At 41.4% G+C, this 27,800-nt stretch overlaps 1 protein-coding gene across 1 annotated transcript; it reads left to right on the forward strand.

Moving 5' to 3' along the window:
• CPT2 (carnitine palmitoyltransferase 2) lies at window positions 1-27,799 on the forward strand. The gene is made up of 5 exons (XM_060022232.1): window positions 1-247; window positions 12,346-12,426; window positions 14,192-14,298; window positions 24,546-25,850; window positions 26,879-27,799. The coding sequence occupies exons 1-5, from the start codon at window positions 96-98 to the stop codon at window positions 27,208-27,210; spliced, it is 1,977 nt and encodes a 658-aa protein (XP_059878215.1). The 5' UTR covers window positions 1-95; the 3' UTR covers window positions 27,211-27,799.
• The last annotated feature ends 1 nt before the right edge of the window (window position 27,800 follows it).

Genomic DNA, 27,800 nt, shown 5'->3' on the forward strand with positions numbered 1-27,800 from the left:
GACGCAGCGTCCTGGGGCACTGAGGGCGGCGGCCTAGTCTCTGTAACCAGAGCTCCGCATTCTCCGCGTTCTCGCTGCTGCCGCCTTCCGGGACGATGGTGGCCGGCCTGCTGTTGCGCGCCTGGCCCCGGGGCCTTGCTTTTGGCCCGGGAGCCCTCAGTCGGCTCCTAAGCACAGGCTTCGACCCGGGCCAGTACCTGCAGCTGAGCATCGTGCCCACTATGCACTACCAGGACAGTCTGCCCAGGTGAGCCCGGCCTCCCGGTCCCCGCCGTCCACGCGAGCTGGGGTTCGGCCCCAGCCTCTCTCCAATCACTCACGCCTATTCTGCTGAACCCTCTTCCGCCTCTAAAGTTTTACCTGGGACGCTGCCGCATCCTCCAATCTGAAAATCCTGTGACTTTCAGGATCTCATGGTACTGGAACATCAGAATGCCCGAATTCTCTTCCAGAATCCCCCGCTCCCCCCAGCCATTGTTCTCTCAGATTTTCTCTCCTGAACTCTCCTCGAACTCCTACAAAAAACCGACTTCCAATCAAATATCTAATTGTCCCTCACATTTCTCCCTGAAAAACGTCCAACCTGCATATCGCCAACACTACCCTTAGCCCTCCAACTAGGTTGTCTCCCCGCATTCCTGCACAGAATATGGATCGGTCAATTCCTGATACATAATAGGTACTCTCCCTCAATTTCTCCCAGCACGCCACCTTTTTCACGCCTGTTACTCATAACCTCAGCCCCACTCCCCATGCCTCCAGTCCTCCTGTATTTTAGCACGCTATCCTCCCCCAGGGAGATTCAAGTATTCATCTTACCCTCCAAGTCCTCAGCATTCTAAGTCCAATCTTCACCTGGAAACCTTTCACCCCTACCAAACCTTCCTCAACACTCCTCCCACCCTCCTCCCTAACCCACTTTACTCCCTGCAACTTCAGCCCACCCTCACAGAATTCTAGGCGGCACCCTCAGTACCCCTCCCCAAATCTTCTTATTCACATTAGATACAGAGCCCACCCAAATTCTGTGCCTCCTCACCATAGCTACGCCCCCGCCCCCTTCTAAAACACTTCTCCCAGAATCTACTTCCCCTGTGAAACACAGCTCCCATACATCTTCCTTCTCCTTCCCTCATCCAGTATTTTCTTTAATTCAGCTTCCAGTTTGCCCAGTCTTTGAACTCCCAGCCTTACTCTAAGCTGCCAGGTCTCCTCCAATATTAGAAATGTCCCTAAATTCCTTCACCCCCTAAAACCAAACTTTAACTTCTCTACCTACTCACCAGTTAGTTCCTGGTGCCAAGTTCCAAATTTGTTTCACAGAGCCTTTTTACTTCCTTTCTCCCCAAGCTGCCATTAGGGATCTCCCTCCCAGTCCAGGGGCTGGAGACCCTACCCCATGAACAGAACAAAGATTGTCACAGGCATCAACCCCAACTACTAGGTTGCTGTTTTTCTCTACAGCTGGGAACCCCTTAACCCATTGTCCTCACTGCCCACCCCCATCCTCTCAGGAGTATCAGCTGAGGGATTCTTGTCAAATTACAATGTGCAAACATCTAAAACAAGTTAAAATGAGATTATCTAGCCCCAATCCCACTGTTTAAATTTGACAGGAGGATGGGGAAGAGAAAGAAAAAGTCTCTGTGCCTGTGAGATAAGCCATGACCTCTTGACTATGAGCTGAGCCAGTATGTGGGGGAAAGGTGAGGAATGACAGAGCCTGTCTTCACTTGCCAAGCCCAGCAACAGATGGCCTTTAACTTTCAGACAGTCCCGGGCCCCACCCAGGTGTAAGGTCAGAGGGGTTTTCTCCATTTTAGAATTGGAAAGCTGGGAAGAATATTAAGAATATCAAAGAATATCAAGATCATTTCCTCTAATCCACAGCACAGATATCTTGGAGCTACAAACAGTAGCGCTCATCACCCGTGTATAACTTTAAATGATGACTCCCTCTCCAGGCCTCCACCACCTCACCTGTAAGTTGGAAGTTAGATAAGATAAGATTCCTTTTATCTGAGATTCTGGAGAGGTAAAATGAATTGTCTTTCACACTCCTTTTGATGTCACACTTGGTGAAAAGCCCTGGCTTTGAAGTCTGGTAGAACTTAAGTTTCAGATTCTGGATCTGATACTCTTTCTGTATAGCTTCAGGCAATTCAGTCAACCTCTTTGAGCCCTAGTTCTTACCTGTAAGGTAGGAACAGAAAGCACAATTCATAGGGTTATTGTGAGGCTAGAGTGAGATAAGATGCCAAAATAGGGAACTGTCCTTATTAGTTGGCATGGGAAGGACTAGTCCCTTAGTATTAAGTGGTCCAATTGGATCTCCCTCCTTACCTCTTTCTTTTCCTATTATATCACTGCCTTTTAATCAAGTGGCTTTGGACTTGCTTTCCTCTAGGAACCTTTGCACTATCATTTGCTTGGTTTTTAGGTGTTATGTTTTTTTCTTTGCTCTTTTTCAGTGTAGTCAAATATACAAAACATAAAATTTACCATTTTAACTATTTTTAGGTGTACAGTTCAGTTAGGTTTTTTTTTTAGGGTTCTATTTATACACACTGAGCAGTTAATTTCAGAATATAAAAATGCAAGTCCGAAGCAGAGAAAGGGTGGAACAACCTGACCTACACATTCACATTATTAATTTGATAACCATTTATTAATAGGGATTTGGAGACCAGTCAGTCATGTTGAGGAGCTTACTGTATAGTGGGGGAGATTTAACAGGTAAACAGTTATGATATAATGGATAAGTAGCAAGCAGCATCTCATGGTGGTTACAGTCATGAGATAGGAGTCAGATTTGATTTTTTTAAATTAATTAATTAATTTATTTTTGGCTGTGTTGGGTCTTCGTTGCTGCACGCGGGCTTTCTCTAGTTGTGGCGAGTGGGGGCTACTCTTTGTTGCGGTGCGCGGGCTTCTCATTGCAGTGGCTTCTCTTGTTGCAGAGCACAGGTTCTAGGCATACGAGCTTCAGTAGTTGTGGCACGTGGGCTCAGTAGTTGTGGCTCGCGGGCTCTAGAGCTCAGGCTCAGTAGTTGTGTTGCATGGGCTTAGTTGCTCTGCAGCTTGTGGGATCTTCCCAGACCAGGGCTCGAACCTGTGTCCCCTGAATTGGCAGGTGGATTCTTAACCACTGCACCACCAGGGAAGTCCCGAAGCACAGAGTCTTAACTACTGAATTTCCAGGGAAGTCCCTCTGCCCATTTTTTAAGTCAGGTTGTTTATTTGATGTTGAATTGTATGAGCTGTTGATATATTTTGGACATTAGCCTCTTATTAGTCATATCATTTGCAAATATTTTCTCCTATTCAGTAGGTTGTCTTTTTTTTTTTTATTTTGGATGGTTTCCTTTGCTGTGCAAAATCTTTTAAATTTGATTAGGTCCCATTTGTTTTTGTTTTGTTTTGTTTTTGCTTTTGTTTCCTTTGCCTTTAGGAAACAGATCAAAAAAAATATTACTGTGATTCATGTCAAGGAGTGTTCTGCCAATGTTTTCTTTTAGGAGTTTTGTGGTTTCCAGTCTTACATTTAGCTCTTTAATCCATTTTTTAAAAATTTTATTTATTTATTTATTTGCGGTATGTGGGCCTCTCACTGTGTGGCCTCTCCCGTTGCAGAGCACAGGCTCCAGATGCGCAGGCTCAATGGCCATGGCTTATGGTCCCAGCCGCTCCGCGGCATGTGGGATCTTCCCGGACTGGGGCACGAGCCCGTGTCCCCTGCTTCGGCAGGCAGACTCTCAACCACTGCGCCACCAGGGAAGCCCTTTAATCCATTTTGAGTTTATTTTTGTGTATGGTTTGATAAAATATTCTAATTTCACTCTTTTACACATAGCTATTCCATTTTCTCAGCACCACTTAAGGAAGAGACTGTTTTTTCTCTATTGTATATTCTTGCCTCCTTTGTCATAGATTAATTGACCATAAGTGTGTGGTTTTATTTCTGGGCTCTCTCTTATGTTCCATTGATCTATGTGTCTGTTTTTGTGCCAGTACCATAGTGTTTTGATTATGCTAGCTTTGTAGTATGGTCTGAAGTCAGAGAATGTGATATCTCCAGCTCTCTTCTTCTTTTTCAAGATTGTTTTGGCTATTTGGGGGTCTTTTGTGTTTCCATACAAATTTTAAAATTATTTGTTCTAGTTCTGTGAAAAATGACATTGGTATTTTGATAGGGATTGCATTGAATCTGTAGATTGCTTTGGGTAGTATGGTCATTTTAATGATATTAATTCTTCCAGTCCATTAACAAGGTATATCTTTCCATCTGTTTGTGTCATCTTTGATTTCTTTCTTCAGTGTCTTATAGGTCTTTTACCTCTTTAGTTAGATTTATTCCTAGGTATTCATTTTGATGCGATTGTGAATGGGCTTGTTTCCTTAGTTTCTCCTCCTGATAGTTCATTGTTAGCATGTAGAGTGCAACAGATTTCTGTATATCAATTTTGTGTCCTGCAACTTTACTGAATTCATTGATGAGCTCTGGTAGTTTTTTAATAGTGTCTTTAGGATTTTCTATGACATAGTATCATGTCATCTGCAAACTCTGACAGTTTTGCTCCTTCCTTTTCAATTTGGATTCCTTTTATTTCTTTTTCTTGTCTGATTGTTGTGGCTAGGGCTTCCAATAGCATGTTGATTAAAGGAGCAAAAGTGGAATTCCTTGTCTGGTTCCTAATCTTAGAGGAAATGCTATCAGCTTTTCATCATTGAGTATGTGTTAGCTCTGGAGTTATCATATGTGACCTTTATTATGCTGTGTCTGTACTTACTTTGTGGGGAGTATTGTCATAAATAGATGTTGAATTTTGTCAAAAGCTTTTTCTGCATTTATTGAGATGATCGTAAGGCTTTTATTCTTCAATTGGCTGTTGTGATGTATTACATTGATTTGTGGATATTGAACCATCCTTGCGTCCCTGTGATAAATGCCACTTGATCAGGCTGCATGATCTTTTTATTGTATTGTTGGATTTGGTTTGCTAATATTTTACTGAGGATCTTTGCATCTATGTTCATTGGTGATATTGGCCTGTAATTTTCTTTTTGGTGTGGTATCTTTGTTTTTTGTATCACGATGATGCTGGCCTCTTATAATAAGTTTGGAAGCATTACATCCTCTGCAGTTTTTTTTGGAATAGTTTGAGATGGATGGGTGTTAACTGTTCTCCACGTGTTTGGTAGAATTCACCTGTGAAGCCACCTGGTCCAGGACTTTTGTTTGTTGGGAGTTTTTAAATTACTGATTAAATTTCATTACTGTTAATTGGTCTATTCATATTTTCTATTTCTTCCTGGTTCAGTCTTGGGAGATTGTACATTCCTAGGAATTTGTCCATTCCTTCTGGGTTGTCCATTTTATTGGAATATAGTTGTTCATAGTAATCTCCTTTGGTCCTTTGTATTTCTGTGGCATCAGTTGTAACTTTTCCTTTTTCATTTCTGATTTTATTAGTTTGGGCCCTCTCTCTTTTTTATTTGATGAGTCTGGCTTAAAGTTTATCAATTTTGTTTATCTTTTCAAAGAACCAGCTCTTATTTTCATTGATCTTTTATATTTTTTTTTAGTCTATTTCATTTACTTCTGCTCTGTTCCTTATGATTTCTTTCCCTTTACTAACTTAGTGTTTTGTTCTTTCACTAGTTCCTTTAGGTGTAAGTTTACATTGGTTATTTGAGATTTTTCTTGTTTCCTTAGGTAAGCTTATAGCATTATAAACTTCCCTCTTAGAACTGCTTTTGCTGCATCCCATGAAGTTTGAGTCATTGTGGGTTTTTTTCCATTTGTCTCCAGGTATTTTTTGTTTCCTTTTTGATTTCTTCAGTGATCCATTCGTTGTTTAGTAGTGTGTTGTTTAGCCTCCACATGTTTGTGTTTTTTGCAGTTTATTTCTTGTAGTTGATTTCTAGTCTCACAGCATTGTGGCTGGAAAAGATGCTTGATATGATTTCAGTTTTCTTAAATTTTCTGCGGCTTATTTTATGGCCTAGCTTGTTTTGTGACCTGTCCTGAAGAATGTTCCATGTGCACTTGGAACAGTGTATTCTACTGTTTGGGATAGATGTTTTTTATGTATCTATTAGGTTCTCTGGTCTAACGTGTAATTTAAGGCCAGTGTTTCCTTATTGATTTTTTGTCTTGATGATCTGTACATTGATGTAAGTGGGGTGTTAAACTCCCCTACTATTACTGTGTTACTGTCAGTTTCTCCATTTATGTCTGTTAATGTTTGCTTTATGTATTTAGGTGCTCCTATGTTGGGTGCATATATATATATATATATATATATATATATATATATATATATATATATTTTTTTTTTTTTGCGTTACGCGGGCCTCTCACTGTTGTGGCCTCTCCCGTTGTGGAGCACAGGCTCCGGACGCGCAGGCTCAGCTGCCATGGCTCACGGGCCCGGCCGCTCCGCGGCATGCGGGATCTTCCCGGACCGGGGCGCGAACCCGTGTCCCCTGCATCGGCAGGCGGACTCTCAACCACTGCGCCACCAGGGAAGCCCGGGTGCATATATATTTAAAATTATTATACTTTCTTCTTGGATTGATCCTTTGATCATTATGTAGTGTCCTTCTTTGTCTCTTGTAACCATCTTTGTCTTAAAGTCTGTTTTGTCTAATATAAGTATTGCTATCCCGGCTTTCTTTTGATTTCCATTAGTATAGGATATCTTTTTCCATCCCCTCAAATCAGTGTGTGTCTTTAGATCTGAAATGAATCTCTTGTAGGCAGCTTATATATGGGTCTTGTTTTTGTATCCATTCAGCTACTCTGTGTCTTTGAATGGAGCATTTAGTCCATTTACACTGAAAGTAATTATTGATATGTATATTCTTTTTTTAAACATAAGTTTATTGGTTTATTTATTTTTGGCTGTGTTGGGCCTTCGTTGCTGTGCACAGGCTTTCTCTAGTTGTGTCAAGTGAGGGCTACTCTTCATTGTGGTTCGCGGGCTTCTCATTGCGGTGGCTTCCCTTGTTGTGGAGCACGGCCTCTAGGCTCACGGGCTTCAGTAGTTGTGGCATGCAGGCTCAGTAGTTGTGGCTCGCGGGCTGTAGAGCGCAGCTTCAGTAGTTGTGGCGCACGGGCTTGGTTGCTCCATGGCATGTGGGATCTTCCTGGACCAGGGCTCAAACCCGTGTCCCCTGCATTGGCAGGCGGATTCTTAACCACTGAGCCACCAGGGAAGTCCCGATATGTATATTCTTATTGCCATTTTGTTCATTGTTTTGAGACTGTTTTTGTAGTTCTTTTTTGTTCCTTTATTAGTCCTTTTTCTCTTCTCTTGTGATTTGGTGACAATCTTTAGTCTTACCTTTGGGTTCCTTTCTCTTTTTTCTGCGTGTTATCAATTATAGATTTTTGGTTTGTGGTTACCATGAGATTTAAATATAGCCATCTGTGTATATACATGATTGTTTTTAGTTGCTGGTTTCTTAATTTCAAATGCATTTTAACAGCCCTGCATTTGTACTGTCCTTCCATATCATGATGACGGTTTTTGACATCATATTTTAGATCTACTTGTTTTGTGAATCCCTTAACTGCTTATTGTGGCTATAGATGATTTTACCAGTTTTTTCTTTTAACCTTCCTACTAGCTTTGTATGTGGTTGATGATCTAACTTTTTTGTATATTTGCCTTTACTGGTGAGCTTTTTCCTTTTCTAATCTTCATGTTTCTAGTTATGACCTTTTCTTTTTTGCTTAGAGAAGTCCCTTTAACATTTTTTGCAAAGCTGGTTTGGTGGTGCTGAACTCTTTTAGGTTTTGCTTGTTTGAAAAACTTTTGATCTCTCCATCAAATCTGAATGAGAGCCTTGCTGGGTAGAGTATTCTTGGTTGTAGGTTTTTCTTTTTTATCACTTTAAATATATCATGCCACTCCTTTCTGGCCTGCAGAGTCTGCTGAAAAGTCAGCTGATAATCTCATGGGAGTTCCCTTGTAAGTAACTTGTTGCTTTTCCCTTGCTGCTTTTAATATTTTCTCTTTATACTTAATTTTTACCATTTAATTACTATGTGCCTTGATGTGTTCCTCTTTGGGTTCATCCTGTATGAGACTCTTTGTGCTTCCTGGATTTGGATGTCTGTTTTCTTTCACATGTTAGGGACATTTTCAGCTATTATGTTTTCAAATATGTTCTCTGCCCCTTTCTCTGTCTCTTCTCCTTCTGGGATCCCTATAATGTGAATATTAGTACAGTTGATATTGTCCCAGAGGTCCCTTAAACCATCCTCATTGCTTTTCATTCTGTTTTCTTTTTTTTGTTCAGCATGAGTGATTTCCACTACCCTGTCTTCTAGCTCATGTGATCTGTTCCTCTGTATCATTTAGTCTCCCGTTGATTCCTTCTAGTGTATTTTTCATTTCAGTTAGTGTATTCTTCATCTCTGTTTGATTGTTCTTTATATTTTCTAAGTCTTTGTTATAAACGTCTAACTTCTTGCTCTGTGCATCCATTCTTCTCCTGAGTTCTATGATCGTCTTTACAGTCATTACCCTGAACTCTTTATCAGGTAGACTGCCTGTCTCCACTTCACTTAATTCTTCTTCTGGGGTTTTAGTTTGTTCCTTCATTTGGAACATGTTCCTTTGTCACTTCATTTTGCCTAACTTGCTGTTTTTATCTCTGTGTATCTGGTAGGTTGGTCATGTTTCCCAATCTTGGAGAAGTGGCCTTTTGTAAGAGATGTCCTATGTGTCCCAGTATTGCACTCCTCTTTTGTCACCAGAGCTACGTGCTCTAGAGGTGCCCCTAATGTGGACTGTGTGGGTCCTTCTCCTGTGGTAGGCTGACTACCATGGGCAGTCTGATAGGCTTGGTTGTCCCCTGGTCTGGTTGGTTGCCAGGCCCTGCCGTGTGCAGAGGCTGCTGGCTGCCAGTTGGCTGGGCCGGGTCACAAGGTGGTTGGCTGCAGAGCTCCGGGGGTCCCAGGGCTAGTACTGGCTCACTGGTGGGCAGAGTCAGCTCCTGGGGTCTGGCTGCAGGGCCCAGGGGGCCCAGAGGTTCCAGATCTGGTGCTGGACTGCTGGTGGATGGGGCTGGCTCCTGACACAGCTGGCTGCGGGGTCAAGGGTGTCCCGAAGTTTGTGTTGGCCTGCTGGTGGGTGAGGCCAGGGCCCAACCAGCCCCAGGGCAGGTGCTGCTGGCCTGCTGGAGTCTGAGCTGGGTCCTCCAGCTGAGGGGCTGTTGTTGCCCTGGGGCTGGTGTCCACCAGCTAGTGGGTAGGCTGGTCCTGAGGCTAGAGCAGGCTTACTGGTGGGCAGGTCAGGGATTTGAGGGCTGGTGCCTGCTCACTGGTGGGTGCATCTGGGTCCTGTGATCTCTGGCTGCAGGGCCCTGGGGGTCCTGGGTCTAGTGCCTGTGCACTGGTAAAATTCCTACTTTTAAAGTGTACAGTTCCATGGGGGAGGGTTATATAATCACAGCATTGTGCAGCTATCACCACTATCTAATTCATCGCCTCTCCCCGTCATTGCAGTCATTCCCCATTCCCCCAACACCCTTGGTAACCACCAGTCTACTTTCTGAAAAGTGACTTGTTTAAAATTGGAACTCGGGTTTGTTTGGCTTCAAAGCTTAGGCTTTTCCAGCATAGCACACTGTCCCTAAACAAAGAACGAATCCACAGTTGACAGGATTATGCCCCCTTGCATACCTTCAGTTTTCTTCCTCGTTGCCTGCTTGGAAGAGCCTGTGTAAGTGTCAGAGTTGATTCTGTCAGAGCAGGGGGGAATCACCGATGGAGTATCCAGTCAGAAGAGGGCAGAGGAGCCAGTCTTGAGAAAACTGGCACTTTTAGGGCAAGAGGACATAATGGAGGAAAACAGAATCAGAAGAAGATGTCAAAACCAACAGGATGGGAGAAGAGAATCTCTCCATCTTCTGCATCCTTAAAGGATCTCATGGTCTGCAGTCTGATGGGGAAGAGAGACATAAATACATAAATGCCTCTAAAAATGATAGAGAAGAATATAGGGTCCTGGGGTACATAGAGGGGTAAAGGAAGGTAATCAACTAATTCACTTAACACACATTGAGTACCTGTTCTGTGCCAGCCCACGTGCCAGTGGAGGTGAGAAAAGGGGATTCAGAGGAAGAATCCTAATGAGTGGTGAGCTCCCCTCTCTATACATCACCATAATCATGTGAGCCAACTCTGCATTTCTTCCCAGCTCCACATTCGGTGACATCATGTTGGTAGCTTGAACTTGGCCATGGTGGGAGATTTACAGAAATTGGTAAATGCTACAAATCAGGGCTTCACCCCCTACCCACCAGAGAGCTGGTTTACTAACCCAGCACTCCTTGGAGTGGATAACAGATGAGGATGGGGAGAAGGTGGTACAATTAGATTTGAGAGGAAAGAAACGTGTTTGATGTTGATGGCAGGTTGTGGAGGTTAGGAGGGTATCGGTCCTTCCTAGAAGTTGGGGAGTGGCTTTCTTTGAGGAGAAATCTGAAGGCAAGTGGTATTTACCTATAACCATATCAGAGAGATTAAGTGACAGAGCTGGGACTTAAGCCTAGGTCTGATTCTAAATGTCCTTGTCTTTTCACCATCAGTAGTTCTTATACTTTTAGACTTCACAGATCAGTAAAATTATAGGGGAAAATACTGTTATCAACATTATTTCTTAAAAAAAAAAGACCTTTAATGACTCTCACCCTAAAAGGGGGGGGTGGGACAATCTCAGAATTAAGAACAGACTTTTCATGTAAGCAAATTTAGCTTTGTGAAAAGCTCACTGTACTGTCCATGTTTGTTTTATTTCCTTGTGAACCAGTAACTTCACAACTATGGCCATCTTCTGCAAGTATCAGATAATCCAGTGATATGGACTATGTTGTTATTTGACATTTACAACGAGGGTATTTTATAGAAGGCAAAAATATAGACTTGGTAAGTTTAGCATATTCATTAAGTGATCTTTGATAATTTTTATAGAAAACAGGTGACTTTGTATCCATGATAATAATTTTTTTGTAGAATCTATACTGCCTTAATTTAGTTCCATTGAGAAAATTCAGTTTGTTGTGCTAATAACTCCAAAATAAATCATCACTCTGAAAACTTACTTTACCCCACTAAAGTAAGCTCAAGCTAGAGTTAACACTCCAGAATCTTTTGAATAAGGACTGCTTTTATAAAACTGCCATTGCCTCTAATTTAGAATTGTTTAAAAAGAAGGTAAATTTTCCTTAATGTCCCTACTGTATCAAAACAAAGTCTTGAGAAAGGTAAGTAGGTAACTTTGTACTTATGAGATAGCTGAGCTAGTGTTAGGGATTTTCTGCATAAGTCCATGTAAGGGGACCTACAGTGTTACAGTGTTGTGAATGGTTACTCAGTGCAGCCTAAGTCCATGATGGCTGTAAATTCAGATTTGTTTTTTGACATTGTATTTTGGATAAACATGCATTGAAAAATAAACTGAAGAACTACAGTGTATCTTATTAGTAAGGTCTTAAACTGTGTTTTATGGATAACTTTCAGTTTTCCTAAATGGCTGCTATATTTAGATATTTTGAATGTATCAGTGTTCATTTTGAGTTGGCAGAGGTAACCTAACAAACTTGGATTAAGTTTTGGTACTAGGGGATATATCTTTCAGTAAAATTATTAACATGAAAAAAAAAAGTATGCCTCACAACATACCCCTGGTGTTTTCATTTCACTGTGGACCTGTAACTTCATTGCCATAGCTGTCATTGGGAATCCACCGGTAGAGAATGATGAGTAAGTAAGCACAGAGGAAGATTTGGTTCTTCCTCACAGGACTCCTGGTGAGCTGGGCATGGCTTGATGGTCGATCCCATGGTTGGCTGGCCCATTGGACAGACCTGTGTTTCCCTTTTGTATGATTCTCTGTCATAAAATACACTAGAAAATTTAAAAATAGAAGTTTTTTTTCATCTTGGGAGAGAAAAAGACAGTCGTTCAAACTAAGGGTAGAAATAAAATCAGTGCCAGTACAGGGTTAACACAGGTATTATAACAGTGACAGGAAACAGGAATTTTGGGGCAGCTTCTGCTTCCCCATTTTGAATCTGTTAGTGTGTTTACTAATTCAGCTTATGAAATTCATCATTAATACATTAAAAAGTTATTATTTTACTTTAAAAAAAGAGCTACCAATTATACTTAAATTCATCTATTCTCATTTGTAAGTGGCTTCCTTTTGTTGTTTGTTTTTTTTGGAAAGAAGTTAATTATCCAGTAATTATTGGTTAGTTTGGGTTGGGAAGCTAGTTAACCTCTTCCACAGATTGTCACCCTTACACTTGACCTTACTTTCTTCCCAGGCTGCCTATTCCCAAACTTGAAGACACCGTTAGGAGATACCTCAGTGCGCAGAAGCCTCTCTTGGATGATGGCCAGTTCAGGTAAAAGCTGAGAACCCTGAATGGCCATGGATGGGTGGCTCAGGGGAGGCTGGCAAGTGCCGGGGAACCAAGTTTCAGGGAGTGTCTGTGATTTGATTGGGTCACCAGGCACCTAGGACCTGGTCTTTACGTTTGCAAGTTCAGGAAATAGATTTTTCACTCATGAAGGGCTGACCAGGCCCTGAGGTGAGAGTCTCTTTAACTAGACTCAACAGGCAATGGTTTATAAGCCAGAATGCCAAATTTGTGCTATCTTGGTGGGTGTTACCTGGTTGGCTAGCTGGTACCAGTCATTTACTGGGGGCGTGTGCTCTTGGTAGGGAGGTTCATTAAGGAGAGCATGTGGCAGACGAGAAGTTTGCTTGGTGAGCATATGTACTGGGTTGGATAGTGTGCCCTCCAAATTCATTCCCTTTTGAGAACCTCGTTATGTGACCTTATTTGGAAATAGGGTAGTTGCAGATGTAATTAATTAAGATGAGGTCATACTGGAGAGAGCTGAGTCCTTAATCCAATATGATTGGTATATTTATAAGAAGAGGAGAGACACAGAGACAGCCATGTGAGGACAGAGGCAGATTACAGTGGATTAACAAGCCAAGGAATGCCAAGGATACCTGGTAACACCAGAAGCTAAGAGAAAGTCCTGGAACAGATTCTCCACTGGAGTCTTCAGAGAGAATATGGTCTTGTCAGCACCTTGATTCTGTACTTCTAGCCTCCAGAACTGTGAGAGAATAAGTTTCTGTTGTCTTAAGCCATCCAGTCTGTGGTACTTTGTTATGGCAGTCCTAGGAAACTAATTCAGTATGGAATTGGAAAATAATATTGGATATTGTTAAAAAGCGGATTCCATCAAGCTCTTGTATCCTGGTATAGTACTCTTTTTCCACAATGGGAATTTGTCGTGCAAATAACTGGCCTTCTCATTAGAATCACAGAGTCCTTCAATGGACAGTGCTGGGAAAAAAAAGATGAACCATTCATAATGTAGTCCTCTGCTTTTAAATATTCCACATTAGTCACTTGAAGCTTCTATTGACACGGTAATGATGTAATAGCTACCTGCTACTAAGTATTATGTTTCAAACTATCCTAAATCCTTAGCTCTTATAAATATTTTAAAAATCATGTAAGGTGGTATATTATCTCTATTTTACATATAGAGAAACTGAGACTGAGAGAGATCAAGTAACTTGTCCACGGTTATACAGTTTGAAAGTAACAGAGCTAGAATTCAAACTTAGCTCTTCTTGGCTCCAAAGCTTATATCATTTTCTCCATGCCTCCTAGATTACACATTATTTTATGAGATGTGGATTCATCTTCCTAATCAATCATTTTAAGATATCCTAGATTTATCTGTTTAGATTGATTCCTGTTCTTCTGACCAGAGGTACTTTCTGATCTCAGTCCCTGGTTCTAGGGATATGCTATTGGGGACCCAAAGTTCTGTGATGAGTTCTTGGCCATGAATCTAAAAATCGTCTATTCCCCAGCCGCATAGCACAGGGAGATCAGCTCAGTGCTCTGTAACCACCTAGAGGGGTAGGATAGGGAGGGTGGGAGGGAGACGCAAGAGGGAGGAGATATGGGGATATATGTATATGTATAGCTGATTCACTTTGTTATAAAAGCAGAAACTAACACACCATTGTAAAGTAATTATACTCCAATAAAGATGTTAAAAAATAATAATAATAAATAAATAAAAATCATCTATTCCCTGCCATGGTTTGACTCTATCTTTTTTTGAACATTTCAGGAAAACGGAACAATTGTGTAAGAGTTTTGAAAATGGGATTGGAAAAGAACTGCACAAGCAGCTGGTCGCTCAGGACAAGCAGAATAAACATACGAGCTACATTTCAGGTGGGTAGGCAAGGCTGTGGGCTTGATATTTCCAGAGCCCTCTGTAATTGAAAGCAAGTCATCTTCTCTCCTGTTTTAATCTCACAGATATTTTTGGTGAGACCAGCACTGAAGTGTTATCTCATCCTCTCTTCCTGAGGTAAACATTAAGGTTGAGTGAGTTCATCCTCCACTGAGGTGCTGCCTGGAGTCCATGCTCAAGAGCAGTAGCTTGCCTGCTTTGTAGGTGGGATCAAGACAGAACCTAATCATTGGTTCTCTCTGTAAAGGATGCAGGATTTAGTCCTATGTCCTGTGTGTATCATTCTAGGTCCTTCACGGTCTGGCCCAACTGCCCGATCCAGCCTCATCTCTTACCATCCTCCCTGACACACCCATGCTTCAGCAAAGCTGAACAACTCCTTCCCTCAACCCGTTAGTCTTTCATTCTTCTGTGCCTTTATCCATGTTGTTCGCCCCACCATTTTTTACCTGGCAAATTCTTCCTTTAAGACCCAGTTAGGGTGGTTATGAGAAGTTCAGAACAGGGGCTAGGCAAAATGGGAGATGGGGATCAAAAGGTACAAACTTCCAGTTATAAAATAAGTCAGTCCTGGGGATGTAATGTATAACCTGGTGACTATAGTTAATAATACTGTATTGTATATTTGAAAGTTGCTGTGAGTATAGATTTTAAAGCTTCTCATAAGAAAAAAAATTTTCTACGTATGTATGGTGATGGATGTCAGCTAGACTTATTGTGCTGAGCATTTTGCAGTATATACAAATATCAAATCATTATGTTGTACACTTGAAACTAATATAATGTTATATGTCAATTACATCTCAATTAAGAAAAAGAAAAAAAAAAGATCGAGTAGGATGATTTTTCTATGAAATCTTTCAGCCCTTCTTCCCATTCAGAGTTGGTTGCTTTCACCTCTGTTCCCACAGCACTTCTTTTAACTCAGTTTATATTTTTAATAAGGTTATACATGCATATAGTTTAAAGAATCAGATAGTTTTCTCAGGCTTGTTAGGAGAAACAGAAATTTCCTGACCTTGCCCTAATTTCTCACTTCTCATTTTCCCCCATTCTCTAAATTACTGACTCATATTAATGCATCTTTTGTAGTTTTAGGCATTATCTATTGATGTCTCACTGTAAAAGATTAGGATTTAGCAGTCTCTTATATCCTCACCACATTTCTATCCCCTCATTGTCGCAGTATAGTTATTTGTAATTTTCGTTTGCTCAATACCTAGTGTTTACACTATTATAATCATGTAAACACTATTGTCAGCTGAATTGTGTAGCACATTGGAATTGTTTTTCCTTTCCCATATGAACTTTGTTTTCTCTGAAGTTAATAATTCTACTTTCTTTTGCTTTCTATGTGCTTAATAATTTACCTGGGATTTTTTTTTTTTTAATTCTCATCTTCCTTCCTAGTCTGTCTCGAATTTGCTTTTTGCTGGTTTGTTTTACCCTCTTTTCTTTCTTCAGATGTTTCATAATCCTTCTCTGTTGTCTTAGATCTGAATGAGATATTTAAAAGTTGTGGCAAGCTCTGTAGATGAGGGCGTGCTTGTCAGTCACAGCTTCACTGTAATGTGATCAGCTAAACCATTTCCTCGGGGTGCCCCTAATGTTGGTGTCTTTGGGTTAGACTCCCAGGGAAGGCTTTTCCGGTAAACTGCCAAAAGGTATTTTCCTGTTTGCTGCTGTCGTAGGAGTGGGATAAGGGAAGAAGGCTTGAGCTCTCATGTGTAACTTATGTCTCCCAATTTTACTTTCTCCAGTGAATAAAACTTAAGTCTCCTATTTGGAGAGGGGAGGGAATCTGGGGTGTGGGGTGGGGGTTTAATTGAATAGCCCTTCAACCAGATATATCTAGGCTGCTACTTCCTGAGCCCTCTGGGGGTTCTGCTGTGTAAATCATACTGTTTCTTGGCTTTCTCTGCTGCCAGGTTAGGGTTGGCGTCCTTGAATTGGCTAGAGAGCTTTCCAATTTCTAATATTTGTTCTTTTCTTGTCTCTCATTCTCTTTGCCTTATTGGTTTCTGTCTCTTTAAATTCTTTTACTGAACGGATCAGAGGCATAAATTCATGTCTTCTTTTGTCAAATACGTCTTGCCCCCATTTTAATGCATTGCATTATGTTTTAATTCTATTTGTCTCCTTCATCAGAGTTCTTCTGAATTAAAGTCCATGCCCTATTCCTCTCTATATCCCCTGGGCCAGGGCCTGGCACAGCACTGATTCGCAAGGAATGAAGGGACCAACAAATGAATAATAGATAAATTCATGTCCATTAATCCTTTCCCAATACTTTATATGTAAAAACTATTTCTTTGAATCAAAGATAGGCTATATTTGATTAGGAAGTTCCTAATCCTACCAGGAACTTCCCTTGAAAACACATTTTATGATAAGATACTGCCTCTGGAATTTTTACAAGCAAAACATCCACAGGAATACAGAGGGCTAGTTGGAGTGATTCACTCGCACTGATAGTTATTTCTAATTGCTTTTCAAGCATTTCCTAAAAGAGGGAGTGCAGTAATGTACATAGTACACAGAATGATGGTGAAGACTTTCTGCCATATTAGGGAGACAGTCAGGTGTGAATGTTGTCCCTGAAAGGAGATGAAGCATGAGAAACCTAAGCTGAGGGGGTGGGAATTAACAACTATTCTATTTCAGCATGAATGCCAGTGAGGTATTATTGTTTTTTATTTCTGTAAGTGTCAAAAAAGGAAACGGAATGAGGAAGAAAAAGTAATTAATAAACATTAGGGAAATGTAAATCAAAACCACAATGATGGTTACCCACCAGAATGGCTCCAATCAAATAAGACTTACAGTAACAATAACAAATGCTGCTGAGGATGTGGAGAAATTGGAACCCTTGTATACTGCTGGTGGTAATGGTTCAACCACTTTGTTTTTTTTTAAAATTTATTTATTTTATTTATTTATTTTTGGCTGCGTTGGTTTTTTGTTGCTGCGCGCGGGCTTTTTCTAGTTGCAGCGAGCGGGGGCTACTCTTCGTTGTGCACGTGCTTCTCATTGCGGTGGCTTCTCTTGTTGCGGAGCACGGGCTCTAGGCACGCGGGCTTCAGTAGTTGTGGCTTGCGGCTCTAGAGCACAGGCTCAGTAGTTGTGGCGCACAGGCTTAGTTGCTCCATGGCATGTGGGATCTTCCCGGCCCAGGGCTCGAACCCGTGTCCCCTGCATTGGCAGGTGGATTCTTAACCACTGCGCCACCAGGGAAGCCCTGGTTCAGCCACTTTGTAAGGCACCCTGGCAGGTTAAACATAGAGTTCAGTCCAAGATGGCGGAGTAGAAGGACGTGGAGCTCACCTCCTCCCACAAATACATCAGAAACACATCTACATGTGGAACAGTTCTCACGGAACATCTACTGAAAGCTTGCAGAAGATCTCATACAACCAAAGCTGCAAGAAAGATCCTCATGTAACTGGGTAGGATGAACGGAAAAGGGAGAAGAGGATGTGGGACAGGACCTGTGCTCCTGGGAGGGAGCGGTGAAAGAGGACAGCTTCCCTCACCCTGAGAATATCCTTCACTGGCTGGGAGGTCCACCAGGACAGATAGGGAGCTTCAGAGGCTGGAGAGGAGAGTGTGGGAGCTGGCTTGCCACCCTGCAGGGCAGAGATACACCAACATAGATGGTTCTGGCCATGTTGCCACATTTCTGAGCCCAAGACGTGTGCCTGCTGGTGTGTGCCGTGACTGGGTGCTGAAACTCAGGTTTCAGAGACAGACCCAGGGAGAGGACACGGTTTGGCTGTGGGGAGACATCCCAAAGGGCCTGGAGTGTGACCCAGGCTGCAACTGGGGGTGCACACAGGATGGAGCATGGGTCTGCCATAGGAGCCCCATTGTCAACACACGAGGGGAGGGGGTGGGCCTGCCATAGCAGCCTCACTGTCAGCATGCTCACAGCAGGGTGTGACTCCAATCACCACAGATGCTGTGAACTTTGTGGGTGGCACACATGAAGGCGGGCCTGAAATCTGAGCTTATCGCTGGCGATCCCACTGCAGGTGCTGGGTTGTAGCTTTGGCAGGTTGCCGCTCTGGGAGATTTTGGGTTCAGGACTGCACGTGCCTGCCTGGGGGCTGTCTGAGCTGATTACCAGCAGTCCCACTGTGGGTGCAGGGAGGTGGCCCCAGTGGGTTCTCACTATGGTGGATTTGGGACCAGAACCATGCATGCCTGAAGGCCATCTGGGTCGATTGTAGGCGGGCTCAGGGAACACAACTCCAGTGGGTTTATGAAGCAACCACTTTGTGAGTGCACCTGCACGCTTAAGGGACCTCAGGTTACCAGAGCCCCCAAGCAAAGGTGTCCCCTAAAGGCAGTGCCAGGCAATAGTGGTCTTTGTGGGTGCTCACACCAGGTGGCAGGCAGCATCACAGAATCGCACGTCCTGGCAGACAGTTCCTGGGGAGAAACATGCAGCAGCTCCTTTCCCAGAGGGAGTGCTCCAGTCCCGCCTACTTCACACCACAGCTTAAAACCAGATCTGGGGACTTCTACTACAACAACTGGGGAGCAGACCCTTTCCCTCTGCCGGGCTGTGACATCCACAAAGCAAAGAGGAGGCCCCACCCAACATCCAGTGCGGGCTCCGGTCACCGCAACACCAAACACACCCCCTATCAAGGGTACAAGGGCCACCCTGAGGAAAGAGATGGCAAGCATCCATACCAAAAATAGCCCTCACACGAGAAATTTTGGATTCAAGCAGGCTACACAGGGACACTCCCACATAAAAACAGCCCTTCAAGACCACAGTAGATAACTCTTTCTCCTAAATTCACAGTCGGAGAAATATAAGAAAAATGAAAAAGCAGAGGAATTAACTCCCAATCAAAAGAATAAGAGAAATCCCCTGAAAGAACAATGAAACAGATGACCTCTCCAGTCTACCAGACCACAAGTTCAAAAAGGAAGTAATAAAAATGCTGAAGGAATTAAGAAAAGCTATTGTTAGAAATTCAGATCATTGTAACAAGGAACTAGAAACTACAAAGAGGAGCTAATCAAAATTACACCACTCAATTGCCAAGATGAAAACAAAGCTAAAGGCAATAAATAGCAAACTAAATAATGCAGAAGAATGAATAAGTGATCTGGAAGATAGAATAGTGGAAATCACCCAATCAGAACAGCAGACAAAGACAAATTAAAAAAAGTGAAAGCAACATACAAGATCTATGGGATAACGTAAAGCATGCCAATCTACACATAATAGGAATCCTAGAAGCAGAAGAAAGAGAAAAGGGGATCGAAAATGTACTTGAAAAAATTATGGCTGAAAACTTCCCAGACCTAAAGAAGGAAACAGATTTCCAGGCACAGGAAGCACAGAGGGTCCCAAACAAAATGAACCCAAACAGACCTACTCTAAGACATATCATAATTAAAATGCCAAAAGTTAAAGAGAGAATTCTAAAAGTAGCAAGAGAAAAACAAATAGGCAGTTACAAGGGAACCCTCATAAGGCTATCAGTTGATTTCTCTACAGAAATTTTGCAGGCCGGAAGGGAGTGGCAAGATATATTCAAAGTCCTGAAAGGGAAAAACCTGCAACCTAGGATACTCTACTCAGCAAGATTATCATTTAGAATAGAAGGAGAGAGAAAGAATTTCTCAGACAAGGAAAAACTAAAGGAATACAGGAATACTAAACCTATCTTAAACTAAATATTGAAAGGTCTTCTCTAAATGGAAAAGAAGCAAGAATCTATAGGAAAGAGAAAACAACAGTAGAAGAGGTAAGTATATAAAAGGATTAAAGCTCACTGAAATAAGTCAGTACATAGGTTTAAAATTTTTTTTAATTGTATGAAAGCGATTACAACTACAGTGTTCAGCAAAAGAATAAACATGAAGATGTAAAATGAGACATCAAATCACAAAATGTGGGAGAGGGGAGTAAGAAAATATAGATCTTTTAGAATGTGTTAGAGCTTATATGACTACCAGTCTAGAGCAAATAGATTTAGTGATGGGTTAACATACTTGAAAATCAGAGTAACCACAAATCAAAATCATATTTAAAATATTCACAAAAAAAAAACAAAAAGAAAAAAGGTACTCAAGCATAATACAAAAGAAAACCACAAAAGGAAAAACAAAAAGAAGAAACAAAGAAGATGTACAAAATCAACTGAAAAACAAGGTTTAAAATGACTATAAATACATACTTATCAATAATTACTTTAAATGTCAATGGACAAAAGGCTCTGATCAAAAGACGTAGAGTGGCAGACAAGACAAGAACCTACAGTATGCTGCCTACAGTAGACCCACTTAAGGGCAAAGAACACATATGGATTGAAAGTGAGGGGATGGAAAAAATATTTCATGCAAGTGGAAATGACAAGAAAGCAGGGATAGCAATACTTAAATCAGACAAAATAGACTTTAAAACAAGGTCATAAAGAAAGATAAAGAAGGACACTGTATAATGATAAAAGGATCAATACAAGAAGAGGATATTACATTCGTTATCCTATATGCTTTCAATATAGGAGCACCTAAATACATAAAACAAATACTAACAGACATAAAGGGAGAATTGATGGGAATACAATAATAGTAGGAGACTTTAACACCCCACTGACGTCAATGGACAGATCTTCCAGACAGAAGATCAGTAATGCAACAGAGACTCTAAATGACACAATAGAACAGATTTAATTGATATCTTCAGGACATTACATCCAAAAAAACCAGAATACATTCTTTTCAAGTGCACATGGAATGTTGAAGAGGAGGGAACACTCCCAAAGTCATCCTATGAAGCCACCATCATCCTGATACTAAAACCAGACAAAGACATTATCAAAAAAGAAAATTACAGGCCAATATCTTTGATGAATATGGATATAAAAATCCTCAACAAAATATTAGCACACCAAAGTCAACAATGCATAAAAAAGATCATACACCGTGATCAAGTTGGATGCATCCCAGGGTCACAAGGGTGGTTCAGATATGCAAGTCAATCATGTGATACACCACATCAACAAGAGAAAAGACAAAGACCATACGATCATCTCAGTAGATGCAGAAAAAAACATTTGATAAAATTCAACATTCATTCATGATAAAAACTCTTACCAAAGTGGGTATAGAGGGAACATATCACAATATAATAAAAGTTATTTATGACAAACCCACAGCCAATATACTACTCAACAGTGAAACGCTAAAAGCCTTCCCACTAAATTCTGGAACAAGACAAGGATGCCCACTCTTACCACTTCTATTCAACATAGTATTGGCAGTCCTAGCCACAGCAATCAGATAAGAAAAAGAAATAAAAGGTATCTAAATTGGAAGGGAAGAGGTAAAATTGTCATTATATGTAGATGACAGGATACTCTATATAGAAAACCCTAAAGACTCCCAAACACAGAAACTATTAGAACTGATAAACGAATTCAGTAAGGTAGAAGGATACAAGATTAACATAGAGAAATCAGTTGCATTTCTTTACACTAACAATGAAATATCAGGAAGACAAAGTAAAAAAACAATCCCTTTCAAAATTGTGTCCAAAAAAAGTGAAATACCTAGGAATAAACCTGACCGAAGAGATGAAAGACTTATATGCTGAGAACTATGAAAACATTGATAAAGGAAATTGAAGGTGATTCAAAGAAATGAAAAGAAATACCATGCTCTTGGATTAGAAGAATTAATATAGTTAAAATGGCCATACTACCCAAAGCAATCTACAGATTTAACATGATCTGTATCAGATTACCCATGACATTTTTCACAGAACTAAAACAAATAATCCTAAAATTTACATGGAACCACAAAAGACCCAGAATTGCCAAAGTAATCCTGAGGAAAAAGAACACAGCTAGAGGCATAATCTTCCCAGACTTCAGGCAATACTACAAAGGTACAGTAATGTAAACAGCATGGTATTGGCACAAAAACAGACATATGGATCAGTGGAACAGAATAGAGAGCCCAGAAATAAATCTACACACCTACAGTCAATTAATCTACAACAGAGTAGGCAAGAATATACAATGGAGAAAAGACAGCCTCTTCAATAAGTGGTGCTGGGAAAACTGGACAGCTACATGTAAAAGAATGAAATTAGAACATTCTAACACCATACACAAAAATAAGCTCAAAATGGATTAAAGACCTAAATGTAAGACTAGATACTATAAAATTCCTAGAGGAAAGCATAGGAAGAAGATTCTTTGACATAAACCACAGCAATATTTTTTTAGATCTGTCTCCTAGAGTGATGGAAATAAAAGCAAAAATAAATGATTGGGACCTAATTAAACTTAAAAGATTTTGCACAGCAAAGGAAACCATAAACAAAATGAGAAGATAACCTGCGGAATGGGAGAAAATTTTTGCAAATGATGTGACCAACAAGGGATTAGTCTCCAAAATTTACAAAGAGCTCATACAGTTCAGTATCAAAAAACAAACAACCCAATCAAAAAATGGTCAGAATGGGACTTCCCTGGTGGCACAGTGGTTAAGAGTCTGCCTGCCAATGCAGGGGACACGGGTTCGATCCCTGGTCTGGGAAGATCCTACATGCTGTGGAGCGGCTGGGCCCGTGTGCCACAACTACTGAAGGCCACATGCCTAGAGCCCATGCTCTGCAACAAGAGAAGCCACCGCAATGAAGAGTAGCCCTGCTTGATGCAACTAGAAGAAGCCCGCACGCAGCAGCGAAGACCCAACGCAGCCAAAAATAAATTTATAAATAAATAAATAAATTGTATATCTTAAAAAAAAAAAGGGGGCAGAAGACCTAAATAGACATTTCTCCAAAGAAGATATACAGGTGGCCAACAGACACATGAAAAGATGCTCAGCATTGCTAATTATTAGAAAAATACAAATCAAAACTACAATGAGGTATTACCTCACACCAGTCAAAATAGTCATCATCAAAAAGTCTACAAATAAATGCTGGAGATAGTGTGGAGAAAAGGGACTGTTGGTGGGAATGTAAATAGGTGCAATATGGAGAACAGTATGGAGGTTCCTTAAAAAACTAAAAATAGAGTTACCATATGATCCAGCAATCCCACTCCTGGGCATATATCCGGAGAAAACTCTAATTCGAAAAGAGACATGCTCCCCAATGTTCATAGCTGCACTATTTACAGTAGCCAAGACATGGAAGCAACCTAACTGTCCATAGACAGATGAATGGATAAAGAAGATGTGGTATATATATATGATGGAATATTACTCAGCCATTAAAAAATGAAATAATGCCATTTGCAGCAACATGGATGGACCTAGAGATTATCATATAAACTGAAGTAAGTGAGACAAAGACAGCCATCATATATCACTTATGTGTGGAACCTAAAATATGATACAGATGAACTTATTTCCAAAACATGTTTGAAACAGACTCACAGACATAGAAAACAAACTTATGGTTGCCAAAGGGGGAAAGGTTGGCGTGGGGGAGGGATAAATTAGGAGTTTGGAATTAACAGAGACACACTAATATATCTAAAATAGATAAACAACAAGGATTTAACTGTATAGCACAGGGAACTATATTCAGTATCTTGTAATAATCTATAATAGAAAAGAATCTGAAAAAGGCTAGGTATATGTATATGTATAACTGAATCACTTTGCTGTACACCTGAAACTAACACAACATTGTAAATCAACTGTACTTCAATAAAAAAAGAAAAAATTAATAAAAAGTCAAACAATTTCAGTCAAAAAAAGGGGGGTTAAACATAGACTTACCATATGACCTAGCAATTCCACTCCTAGCTATATCCCCCAAGAGGACTGAGAACATATGTCCACATGAAAATTTGTACATACCAGCATTATTCAAAATAACCAGTAAGTGGAAACAACCCAAATGTCCATCTACAAATGAATGGATAAACAAAATGTGGTACATTATTGGAACATTATTTAGCAATAAAAAGAAATGAAGACTGATATATGCTATAGCATGGATGAACTGTCAAAACATTATTGTAAGTGATAGAAGTCAGATGCAAAAGACCACATATTATATGATCCCATTTACCATTTATGAATTATTGCAGAGGAAAAAAATAATCAGAAAATTCCATCCTCTGGAGGTTAATGTCACTTCTTCTGAATATGCTTGATTTTTTTTTTTCTTTCTCAAATTTTATCTTTAGGAACTGCATTAACTCTTTATTGTTCTTTTTTAATTTTTATTTTTTAGGTCCCTGGTTTGATATGTACTTAACTGCTCGAGACCCAGTTGTCCTGAACTTTAATCCATTTATGTCATTCAACCCTGACCCAAAGTCCGAGTACAATGACCAGCTCACCCGGGCAACCAACATGACTGTCTCTGCCATCCGGTTTCTGAAGACACTTCGGGCTGACCTTTTGGAACCAGAAGTGTTCCACTTGAACCCTGCCAAAAGTGACACTGATACCTTCAAGAGACTCATACGCTTTGTGCCTTCCTCTCTGTCCTGGTATGGCGCCTACTTGGTCAATGCATATCCCCTGGATATGTCCCAGTATTTTCGGCTTTTCAATTCCACTCGTTTACCCAAACCCAGTCGAGATGAACTCTTCACTGATGACAAGGCCAGACACCTCCTGGTCCTAAGAAAAGGACACTTCTATGTCTTTGATGTCCTGGATCAAAATGGGAACATTGTGAGCGCCTCAGAAATCCAGGCTCATCTGAAGTACATTCTCTCAGACAGTAGCCTGGCCCCCGAGTTTCCACTGTCATATCTGACCAGTGAGAACCGGGACATCTGGGCAGAGCTCAGACAGAAGCTGGTGAGTGGTGGCAACGAGGAGACCCTGAGGAAAGTGGACTCTGCTGTATTCTGTCTCTGCCTAGATGACTTCCCCATTAAGGACCTTGTCCACTTGTCCCACAACATGCTGCACGGTGACGGCACAAACCGCTGGTTTGATAAATCCTTTAACCTCATTATAGCCAAGGATGGCACTGCTGCTATCCACTTTGAGCATGCTTGGGGCGATGGTGTTGCAGTGCTCAGGTTTTTTAATGAAGTGTTTAAAGACAGCACTCAGGCCCCTGCTATCACTCCACGGAGCCAGCCAGCTAACACTGACTCTTCTGTCGCCGTACAAAAACTCAACTTCAAGCTGAATGATGCTTTAAAGACTGGCATCAGCGCTGCTAAGGAAAAATTTGATGCCACCATGAAAACCCTCACCATTGACTACATCCAGTTTCAGAGAGGAGGCAAAGAATTCCTGAAGAAGCAGAAGCTGAGCCCTGACTCGGTGGCTCAGCTGGCCTTCCAGATGGCCCTCCTGCAACAGTACGGGCAGACAGTGGCCACCTATGAGTCCTGTAGCACTGCAGCATTCAAGCACGGCCGCACCGAGACCATCCGCCCGGCCTCCATCTTCACAAAGAGGTGCTCTGAGGCCTTTGTCAGGGAGCCCTCCAAGCACAGCGCTGGAGAGCTTCAGCAGATGATAGCCAAGTGCTCCACGTACCACAACCAGCTGACCAAAGAAGCAGCGATGGGTGAGACAGGGTTTGGGGAGCATGCCCTTAGGTCTTGCTGCCCTCAGCACTGGGGTAAGCCTCAGCACTATCCTACCCCACATCTGATTTCCACCTCTTCACTAGGTTTAATCCACCTGCCAACTGATTATTATTTTTTTCTACCTTAGCAGTCCAAACAGCCAGACTAGCCATTAGGGTTCAGAATATTCTCTCCTCTTAAGCAAGGATGGGGAAATGCATCCAACTTCGTCCTCATTTAAGGTCACTTTCAGCCATGTTACATACTCTCTTCCTATTATTTATTGGTCATCAGACTCACTTTTGACAACGTAGGATTTCTAAGCCCACGGCCCCTCTTACTTCACTTCAGTTGAAGTGTATTGGTTGCCTGTAAATAGGCCAACTCAGAAGCTCTTCCCAACCTAAGTGTCATCTTTCTTTGCCTCTTCATAGTAAAATTCGAGACCTAGAAAGGACCTGGAGGATCACACAGTCCAGTTCCTTCATGTAGCCAAAGTCCGGGAACTGAAAGGGCCCTCCAAGACATTCTAGTCTCATCCTTCTCTAATTTTATAAGTATGAAACTGAGACCACTGGCTCAGGGTCACGCAGCAAATTATCAGGAAAGCGGAGATTAGGACCCTGGTCAAATACCCCTTCCATTTTGTTCCACTGACTCAGTCTTGTCTTTTACACTTGATTTGGACTTTGGCTTTTACCTTAGTTTTTGAGTCCATAGTGTGTTCTCCACGTACTTTTCTTGACTGTTTGACTAAACTGATTCAATTTCAAAATTTTAAAAATCATGTTCATTTTAGGCTGATTTTTAGCTCAGCTGTTCACAGCTTTTTAAAAAGGAATATTCTAGAATGAACTGAGCCAGAGGTTAGCAAGCCGGAGGTGTGCATGCAGAGATAAACAAACCCTTCTTCCACTCTCAAGGGTGCTGTGAAGGTGCTCCTACCATGGGTCGGAGGTTTTACCAAGTGAGGTCCCTTTCAGTTCTGAGATTCTTAGACTCTGGTTTTCCATTTTGTCTCTGACAGGCCAGGGCTTTGATCGACACTTGTTTGCTCTGCGGTACCTGGGAGCAGCCAAAGGGATTGACCTGCCCGAGCTATACCTGGACCCTGCATATAGGCAGATAAACCACAACATCCTGTCCACGAGCACGTTGAGCAGCCCAGCAGTGAACATCGGCGGCTTTGCCCCCGTGGTCCCTGATGGTTTTGGCATTGCGTATGCTGTTCATGACAACTGGATAGGCTGCAACGTCTCTGCCTACCAAGGCCGCAACGCCCACGAGTTTCTCCAGTGTGTGGAGAAGGCCTTAGAAGGCATGTTTGATGCCTTAGAAGGCAAAGCCATCAAATCTTAACTTCTGGGTGGATGAAAAGCCTCTGTTCCTTCATCAACATGAAAATTGGGGCCTCTGTAACCAGTAGGCACTGTTCTGTGACTAATGAAACTAATTGTGAGGTGCCTGAGCACCAGTGCTATAAGGTTTGAGCTTTAAAACCGTGGTTTTAAAGCTAAACATGTAATTTCCAAGTGGAACTAGATCAGAACTAAAGATAATGTGAGATTTCAATTTTAAGGACATTTGATCAGGAGGTAAGACTTAGAAAATAACTCAGGTGTATTTATTGTTGAAGCAGAAATAAAATGCAATTCATGCTTAGAGGTGGTTCCTCTTAGGTTTTGGGTTTTTTTGTTTTTGTTTTGAATTGTTTAACCTCGTTGCCTAATCCCCACAAAGAACTTTCCAGTAGTAAGTTCAGGTGATGGTAAGTTCATATTGGCTCCTGGCTCTTCGGGTCATGGTAGGAAATGCTCTTTTATCTTTCCTGTAAACTTGCTTCTCTCTCCTGGGATATCCTTTGTTTAAAAAACCTCTTCATTTTTCTAAGGAGTAAACCACTACTGCTCGATTCTGATAGTCCTGCTGCAATAAAGGGTTATATCCAT

Source organism: Delphinus delphis, chromosome 1 (genome assembly GCF_949987515.2).
Source record: "Delphinus delphis chromosome 1, mDelDel1.2, whole genome shotgun sequence".
Lineage (NCBI taxonomy): Eukaryota > Metazoa > Chordata > Mammalia > Artiodactyla > Delphinidae > Delphinus > Delphinus delphis.